This window comes from Salmo salar, chromosome ssa05 (genome assembly GCF_905237065.1).
Source record: "Salmo salar chromosome ssa05, Ssal_v3.1, whole genome shotgun sequence".
Taxonomy (NCBI): domain Eukaryota; kingdom Metazoa; phylum Chordata; class Actinopteri; order Salmoniformes; family Salmonidae; genus Salmo; species Salmo salar.
Window position 1 is genome coordinate 46,595,732 of NC_059446.1, and position 10,029 is coordinate 46,605,760.

Genomic DNA, 10,029 nt, shown 5'->3' on the forward strand with positions numbered 1-10,029 from the left:
CTGAAATATGTCCATTAAGACAACCATTCACATGGCTTTACCATCAGCCAACAAAATATTACCTTTTTTAGGCCCAAAAGCAACATAGAGTCTGAAGGCTACAGAGGATTTTAATATTTAGCAGTGCTGAAAGAGGGAGAAAGGGGGAGTAGGCCTGTCTCTGTCATAGTGTGTATGGAGTTAATCTGGTCAGAACTGTAACCGTTTTTTTAATGTACTTCCAAATTGTGTGAATTGCAATTCCAGGTGTTTTTAAAGACTGCCTATTAAACTTTGGTTTTCCATTACACAGATAGCAACCCCCAAAATATTTTGTGCATTACAACGCTATGCCTTTTTTTACCAAATCCTTTTTGCCCGGGCCCCTCTGGCATAGTGGGAGTGTGTGACACTTCATTAGGGTCACGTGTCTTCCTGTGTCTAACCACGACCACATGTTCCAGCCTCTAAATAAGATGGATGCCCGCGCTAGCGCCGCTCGTCTTTGATTGGTTTGTATTACGCTTTGGTTTGCAGTTCAGAACCTATGGGACGATCGGCTCATTTGCTTTCTGACTGAGTCAACCCCACCTCATCTTCCCTCAGCCCCTTCCACGTTTTCAGGCACAGCCTACTGCTCTGTCCCGTGGCCAGTAATGGAAAAGAAAGTATCTGTATCCAGCAGACATGTGGCTGTCGCTAACTCATGCTTCTCAGCCGATTTATTCAAACAAGATGGGCAACCTTTTATGGCAGTGATTGTGGAACTGGAAACAGTGTCTGCTGCATATGTTAAACAATGTGGAGTTGGAGTGGTGGTCCTTCCTTGTTGGATCTGTTGCTTATTTCACAGCCTCTCACAACCATGTCATTTTCCTTTCCTGTGACAGAAATGTGGTTTACACACTAATGTTGGGTTGGGACCCCCCTTGTGATGTAACTATGAGCCATCAAGGCAGATTTCAATAATCTCCTCTGTGACTGCTGTTGGAAAGGGCATCTGTCCACAGATGTGTACTTGGTCATTTGGCCCCCTCCCTTCCCCGAGGCAGCTCAGCTCCAGCCTTCTCTCCCATAGCCCTAGCCTGCAGATGGAGGCAGTGACCAGAAGCACATCCACCTTTCAATGGGTGACATGGTCTAGCTGGAAGTGAAATCAAAGTTTATTGGTCACGTACACCGTTTAACTTCTTGGGGCTATGTGGGACGCTAGCGTGCCACCCGTGGTGCACCCTATCAACAACAGGTGCATTTCAAGAGCGGCAAATTTGAAACCAAATAAATGTCAAAATTCAAATTTTTCAAACATACAACTATCTTACACCCTTTGAAAGATAAACATCTCCTTAATCTAACCACGTTGTCCGATTTCAAAAAGGTTTTACGGCGAAAGCATAAAGTTAGATTATGTTAGGAGAGTACATTGACAATAGCTGTGTGTAATGTTTTGTCAATTCAAAGACAGGGTCACCAAAACCATAAAACCAGCTAAAATGATGCACTAACCTTTTACAATCTCCATCAGATGACACTCCTAGGACATTATGTTAGACAATGCATGCATTTTTAGTTCTATCAAGTTCATATTTATATCCAAAAACAGCGTTTTACTATGGCATTGATGTTGAGGAAATCGTTTCCCTCCAATAACCGGCAGTCAAGTCAGCACCACAAATTAAATAATTAAAATTAGAAAACATTGGTAAAATATTATATTGTCATTTAAAGAATTATAGATTTACATCTCTTGAACGCAATCAACTTGCCAGATTTAAAAAGAACCTTACTGGGAAATCACACTTTGCAATAATCTGAGCACTGCGCTCAGAAAAATACGCGTTGCGATACAGACTAGCCGTCATGTTGGGGAGATCTAAAATCGAAAATACTATGTAAATAATCCATTACCTTTGATTCTCTTCATCAGATGTCACTTCCAGGTATCACAGGTCCATAACGAATGTAGATTTGTTCAAAAAAGCTCATCATTTATGTCCAAAAATCTCCGTCTTGTTAGCACATGATCTAAGCCCGCCGGACTTCACTTCATGAACGAGGGGAAAAAATATATTTACGTTCGTTCAAACATGTCAAACGTTGTATAGCATAAATCATTAGGGCCATTTTTAACCAGAACATGAATAATATTCAAGGTGGACGAATGCATTCTCTTTTATAACGTATTGGAACGAGGGTACCCAACATGAACTCGCGCGCCAGGTGTCTAATGGGCCATCATCGTTCCATGGCTCTTGTTCGGTCAGATCTCCCTCCAGAAGACTCAAAACACTTTGTAAATGCTGGTGACATCTAGTGGAAGCAATAGGAAGTGCCAAAATATTCCTCAGCCCCTGTGTTTTTCAATGGCATAGGTTTAAAGGTAATACAACACATCAGGTATCCACTTCCTGTCAGAAAATGTCTCAGGGTTTTGCCTGCCAAATGAGTTCTGTTATACTCACAGACACCATTCAAACAGTTTTAGAAAATTTAGGGTGTTTTCTATCCATATATAATAAGTATATGCATATTATAGTTACTGGGTAGGATTAGTAACCAGATTAAATCGGGTACATTTTTTTATCCAGCCGTGCAAATACTGCCCCCTAGCCCCAACAGGTTTTAAAACAACTCCACTGTACAGAACATCAGACAAATCATGAATGAGGACCACACCTTACATATTACTCTTCTCTCATTCTCTCTTCTCGCTTTACCCATCTTTTATTCTCACCTTTTGTTACTTCCTCTCCGGGCAGTGATTACAGCAGTTAGTGGTTAATATGGAGAGGATATCAAGTTTTGTTTTACTTGAAGGGAACTACCTAACCTGCAAGTTCTGGAAAACTTTATTGAAAATATGTCAACAATCAATCAATACGATACTTTCTGCTCTCACACAATTCCACACAAACAAGGGAAGCCCAGATAACATAACCTTTTTTCTGTATCCTCTGTGTGTGGACCTCTATCCCTATTCTCCTCATTCTCTTCACCATTATTTTTTTCTCTCCCTTCCTCTCCTTTCTTCCTTTGTTCAGCACACGAGAGAGCCTGGCCTCAAACACCTCCAGCATTGTGGAGAGCAACAGACGTCAGAATCTGGCTCTGAGTCCCGGACACCTGGGAATTGCCACAGGCAACGGTCCACCGTTCACCTTCCAGACCATTCCAGAGCCGCTCACCACCCAACCTGAGAAACTGCAGAAACCCTCAAACTGTTTGGCCTCCATTACGAGTGTGTGACAGTGGCTGGAGTGGGAGGTAAAAAAAGAGACAAGTGTTGGGTTTGGGTGTATACCCTACACCTCCACCTCACTGGGACGGTTACAGCATACAGACTGACAGGGCCTTCATAACATACACCAGCCAGCTCAAGGACTGTTACTACATCTGTCATTCAATGGTTTTGGATTAGTTATCTTCCATTGGGTTATATTTGAATTTGTGATGCTCACTACTACAATAACACCACTTCTTCTCACAAGAGGACATTTATGAAAATATTTAAAAGCATTGATCTTTTTCAAACCCATTCTAAAACTTGAAAAAGAAAATCATGTAATTCTACTGGTTCTTTTAGGTTTTGGTTTTTACTGAGCAGTTTTTATTTCTTTAATGTGATTGGTTTGTAATTTGTTTTGGTGTCAAATTTATAATCCTATAATCTCAGGTCACGTGTAATAATTACACTATTACATTTCTTTAGCTGTGTGGCTGTTCAGCTTTCTAAACTGACTCTTTAGCCCCCTCTACTGGCTCACATAGTCGTGCCATAATGCCATGCCTACAGAATAGTGATGGGAAGTTCAGCTCTTTTAACTGACTCTGATCTTTGACTCATTCAGTCAAAATAACAAATCTTTTGACTCATTTCATTCGTTTGAGCCAGTAATGCCCAGAGCACGCATGATCCCCTGTTGGCGAACGATGAACTGAAAACTTGTAATAGTCATGATCCTACAAGCCTCTCGTTCACGTCGCTGTCATTTGTGCATGAGACTTGTAAAAGCATGTTTTAAAAATGTGTTGATTTCTGGGCAAACGAATAACAATTTATTGGGCAGGAAAGTAATTTGGGGGGGGTGTTCTGTGATTATTTTCACCTGGGGGGCCTGATGTTTCAAGGTACATTTGAAACGAGGTCTAGTTGTGGGCAGCAACCAGACTAGATTGTAAACGACTCTTGGCCGAATGCATTGCTTGACTGCCATAAGGGTGATTAGCACAATATCATTACAACTGCGTCACCCCAGACGATTCGTTTTCGAGTTTGTTGAGCAGAGGCTGTGACTGTTTTGGTTCTACAAAGCTGTGTCCATCAGAGCATTCTATAATCAATGAATTGTATTCATTCTTGCACCATGCGATATTGATCAGTTCTAAACATGTATTTTTCTTCTCTATGCTACCTGATCTACTTTGCCTGCAGTTGTTGGTCGGAGCACGTCTCCAGAGTTACCAGAGGAGCTCATATTATTCCTGTTGTACACTTAATTGCGGCCAGTATGTCGAATAAGCACTAAAATGAACGGGTTGGTCAGAAAATGAGTCAGTAAAAAGAGTAGTTCAAAACGAACTAATTGTTCGCAAACTGCACATCACTAATACAGAGCTCTGCTAGACTAGTATGATAACACTTTACATGAACCCTCTGTCATAAGTCCTACATCATGATAATATAACATATAATAAACCGTTATGACAACTTATTTACCAGTATCATAACAGAAACAGTTGTTTAGGCCAGCAAATTGTCTGGGCATACAGCTATACAATACGTACACTTGAGTAATGGTTCGTGTCATGACTGTGTCAAGTGAGTTGCCATAGGCAGACATAAGGAGCTGCCATTATGGTTTATAATGTTATCACATTATTATACCAGTCTTACGTAAGGTGGGTTGGAGGATACCAGTCCTGGGCAGAAATGAGTTATAGTTTATTTGAAAATACAAACTTTTCAAATACTCGTGGTGGTCGAATATAGTTTATATAGACTTTCAACTAAAAGGCAACTATTTTCTTTGAAATTCAAATACAGGTCTACATTTTTTATATTTGAAAGTGTTTTGAATACCTCTCAGAAAACCAAATAACATTTGAAGGTATTTGAATATATATGCAAGTTATTTGAAAACAAAAAAAATCATATTTGATGAACCAAAAACTACAACAGTTAGTTTAATTAGTGTAAATATATGACCATAAGCACATGGTTTGAAGGGCTCCTAGATATTAATATATTCTAGAATAAAATACATGAGGGACATGAAAGCCCCTCAACATTAGACTACTTTTGCGGCTTCAAAATGACTAACAAATATATTTTCATAATGAGTGAGCCATAAAGTAATACAGTAATACTTGACATCAAGTTCTTATACATGTGTAGTAACTTTGTGATTTTTTTTATTTTCAATAGCAACACTGTTACATAGGACTTTGGAAATTGCTTTCTAATTGCATAATAATGGCGTTATTACATACGTGGAATAAGGAACTGTCCCTCTTCCTCGTGTACAGTAGTTACAAAACCTCTAACCTCATTGCTATGCAATTAAAATGCAATTACCAAAGTATTATGTAACAACGTGCTAATAAAATGTTTCTCCAAAAGTAATTTGTTTTATTACACAGGCCAAGTGCAGTTTAATGTTAAGTGTTACATTGTTACAGTTAGTATTCTCAGTATGGCTATTAAGGGCCCCTCGGGCCCCTCTGCCCGACAGGGAGTTTCAAAGTGGTACTACACGGCAGTCATGGCCAATAATGGAAAAAAACTAACTTTTTTTTTATTGGAGAAAAAAATGCGCACTATTCCTGGTGCTATTTCTTAGCTGTGGTATTTTCCTGTTGAATGCATTTAATGTTCAAAGTAACAACAAGGGACTTTTGAATATGGACAACGTCAAACGATCCCCTTTATAGAGGTAGATAACGTCCTCTGTCCCCACCCCTCTGATTTGTACATTCAGGTTTCATATTTAACCCTATGTTCTCAGATACTCACTTGAACAACTACCTCCACAACAGGAAAAAGATAATGAGTAGTGGCTTTCCTCTTACAAATCACTGTTGTTAGCCTGTATCCCTTGAATGTCAATATAAAAACTCTTGAAATGACTCGCACACAAGACCATGTCAAAGTGCGGACCTGAACGGCCTCCCAAGTGGTGTAAGGCACTGCATCACACTGCTAGCTGAACCACTAGAGATCCTGGTTCGAGTCCAGGCTCTGTCGCAGTGGGCCGTGACCGGAAGACCCATGGGGCAGCACACAACTGGCCCAGCGTCATCCGGTTTAGGGGAGGGTTTGCCCGGCAGGGATGGTCTTGTCCCATCGCGCACTAGCGACTACTGTGGCAGGCCAGGCACAATACACGCTGACACGGTCGCCAGGTGTACGGTGTTTCCTCCGACACATTGGTGCGGCTGGCTTCCAGGTTAAGCAGGCGTTCTGTCAAGAAGCAGTGCGGCTTGGCTGGGTTATGTTTCTCAGGACGCACGGCTCTCAACCTTCGCCTCTCACAAGTCCGTACGGGAGTTGCAGCGATGGGACAAGACTAACTACCAATTGGATACCACAACAGTTTTAAGTGCTGACTCTCCTTTTATCATTCTCACAATAGAAGAGCTCACCTGTATGTGCTACTTCACTATTTACCCTCGCTCTCTCTCGCTCTGCATTTATTAGTGGTGTTCTTCTCACTCAGTTCTCACTCTCTGACTCGCTCCATTCCTCAACAGAAATGTAATCACTTCTGTGCAATTTGAGCAGAAGGTAATTTCTCCTCTTATCTGTTAAATGTTAAGGAGGTCAAAGGTGACCTCTTATAGCACAGCTTTTCCGTATGGTACATCACCGTCCTCTCAGGACTCTTGTGTACCATCACTACCCATGTCTCATACACTATAATGATCAGCCTATGAAGGGAGTGGTGTCAACCTTATTACTCTGGTGTTAAAGTTCCAGTTCAATGACAACGCATTGAAATGGTCAATTTCAGTTTTTGTGAGCTCTTTTCTCTTTTTTTGATAATGATTAACATTATCAATTCCCTTTGAAATCGAAATCGACAATTGCAGCCAAGACTGCCTTGTATTATCATGTTTGCACTGAAATAAATGCCTGGTCTGAATCTCTGGTTGCTGTAAAATCCATCCAAAAAGGATGATCTGTTTATATTGAAAATATGTAATTGTCACGTCCTGACCTGTAAAGGGGTTGTATGAGCATTCACATACCCGCTGTGCCTTGGTCCATCCATTACGACGACCGTGACAGTCATATGAAATGTCTTCCCTTCAATAACATTGTTTCTGATTGTGACGGTATGTCACAATGTAAATTATGTTTGTCATGCCTAGTAAAATAATTTCAATAAGAGGGATGTTCTATTTCTATATTATCTAAAAAGTCTCTTTTTGTGTAGTAATGGTATTTACTGTTGTTGCAGTGTATGTGATATATCGTTTGGGGATTGTGTTATTTTTTTAAGAGAATAAAATAACATGTTTGGTTATGTCTTGAACATCTTTATTTAATGTAAAACTGTGCTGTATGTATTAACCCTTAACCTGTTAGGGCTAGGGGGCAGCATTTGCACGTCTGGATAAAAAAAATGTACCCGATTTAATCTGGTTACTAATCCTACCCGGTAACTAGAATATGCATATACTTATTATATATGGATAGAAAACACTCTAAAGTTTCTAAAACTGTTTGAATGGTGTCTGTGAGTATAACAGAACTCATTTGGCAGGCAAAACCCTGAGACATTTTCTGACAGGAAGTGGATACCTGATGTGTTGTATTGACTTTAAACCTATCCCATTGAAAAACACAGGGGCTGAGGAATATTTTGGCACTTCCTATTGCTTCCACTAGATGTCACCAGCCTTTACAAAGTGTTTTGAGTCTTCTGGAGGGAGATCTGACCGAACAAGAGCCATGGAACGATGATGTCCCATTAGACACCTGGCGCGCGAGTTCATGTTGGGTACCCTCGTTCCAATACGTTATAAAAGAGTATGCATTCGTCCACCTTGAATATTATTCATGTTCTGATTAAAAAAGGCCCTAATGATTTATGCTATACAACGTTTGACATGTTTGAACGAACGTAAATATTTTTTTCCCCTCGTTCATGACGAGAAGTCCGGCTGGCTTAGATCATGTGCTAACAAGACGGAGATTTTTGGACATAAATGATGAGCTTTTTTGAACAAAACTACATTCGTTATGGACCTGTGATACCTGGAAGTGACATCTGATGAAGAGAATCAAAGGTAATGGATTATTTACATAGTATTTTCGATTTTAGATCTCCCCAACATGACGTCTAGTCTGTATCGCAACGCGTATTTTTCTGGGCGCAGTGCTCAGATTATTGCAAAGTGTGATTTCCCAGTAAGGTTATTTTTAAATCTGGCAAGTTGATTGCGTTCAAGAGATGTAAATCTATAATTCTTTAAATGACAATATAATATTTTACCAATGTTTTCAAATTTTAATTATTTAATTTGTGACGCTGACTTGACTGCCGGTTATTGGAGGGAAACGATTTCCTCAACATCAATGCCATAGTAAAACGCTGTTTTTGGATATAAATATGAACTTGATAGAACTAAAAATGCATGCATTGTCTAACATAATGTCCTAGGAGTGTCATCTGATGGAGATTGTAAAAGGTTAGTGCATCATTTTAGCTGGTTTTATGGTTTTTTTGGTGACCCTGTCTTTGACTTGACAAAACATTACACACAACTCTTGTAAATGTACTGTCCTAACATACTCTAAATTTATGCTTTCGCCGTAAAACCTTTTTGAAATCGTAAAACGTGGTTAGATTAAGGAGATGTTTATCTTTCAAAGGGTGTAAAATAGTTGTATGTTTGAAAAATTTGAATTTTGACATTTATTTGGATTCAAATTTGCCGCTCTTGAAATGCACCTGCTGTTGATGGAGTGCACCACGGGTGGCAGGCTAGCGTCCCACCTAGCCCATAGAGGTTAACAGTGTAAACATGGTGTTTTCTTCTAACAGTTTACATTGACATCTCTCACCAAAGGAATACATTGCCTGCTGCCTTAAATTCAACCTGATGCCTATGTGGGTTATGATTGCCATATCAAACTGTCTTTAACCTGTCTGGGAAAGTCAACAGCCAGTGGAATCACATTGCGCGAAATACAAAACCTCATAAATGATATAACTTAAATTTCTCAAACATATGACTATTTTACAACGTTTTATAGATACATCTCTCCTGAATCGAACCACGTTGTCCGATTTCAAAAAGGCTTTACAGCAAAAGCAAACCATTAGATTATGTAAGTACCATTTTGCTGTATTGTTTAAACTAGATGAAAGGAACACTGTTGACACTTTTCAGCAAGTTGCAATCATGAAATACAGAAATAAACAGTTTTTCATAAACAAGGTCTAAATCATGTTTGAGTCACTCTGTAAGTACCATTTTTGCTGTACTGCTTAATCCAGATGATAGGAACACTGTTGACACTTCAGAAAGTTGCTATCATGAAATACATAAATAATCTGTTTTTCATAAACAAGGTCTAAATCATGTTTGAGTCACTCTGTAAGTACCATTTTTGATGTACTGCTTAATCCAGATGATAGGAACACTGTTGACACTTTTCAGCAAGTTGCAATCATAATATACAGAAATAAACTGTTTTCATGAACAAGGTCTAAATCATGTTTGATCCACTGTAAGTACCATTTTTGCTGTACTGCTTAATCCAGACGATAGGAACACTGTTGACACTTTTCAGAAAGTTGCTATCATGAAATACAGAAATAAACAGTTTTTCATAAACAAGGTCTAAATCATGTTTGATGCACTCTGTAAGAAGCTTTTTTGCTGTCATGCTTAATCCAGATGATAGGAACATTGTTGACACTTTTCAGCAAGTTGCAATCATGAAATACAGAAATAATCAGTTTTTTATGAACAAGGTCTAAATCATGTTTGAGTCACTCTGTAAGTACCATTTGTGCTGTACTGCTTAATCCAGATGAT

The 10,029-nt window shown here is 39.3% G+C and overlaps 1 protein-coding gene across 3 annotated transcripts in view; it reads left to right on the top strand.

Moving 5' to 3' along the window:
- The window catches only part of LOC106604902 (storkhead-box protein 2-like), a 105,166-nt gene extending 97,661 nt beyond the window's left edge, over positions 1-7,505 (top strand). For all 3 annotated transcript variants that reach the window (XM_045718271.1, XM_045718270.1, XM_045718272.1), the window contains one exon: positions 3,021-7,505. In XM_045718271.1, coding sequence (XP_045574227.1) covers positions 3,021-3,225 — 205 coding nt within the window. In that variant the 3' untranslated portion in view covers positions 3,226-7,505. The remainder of the gene's footprint in view (positions 1-3,020) is intronic.
- Positions 7,506-10,029: the final 2,524 nt, after the last annotated feature.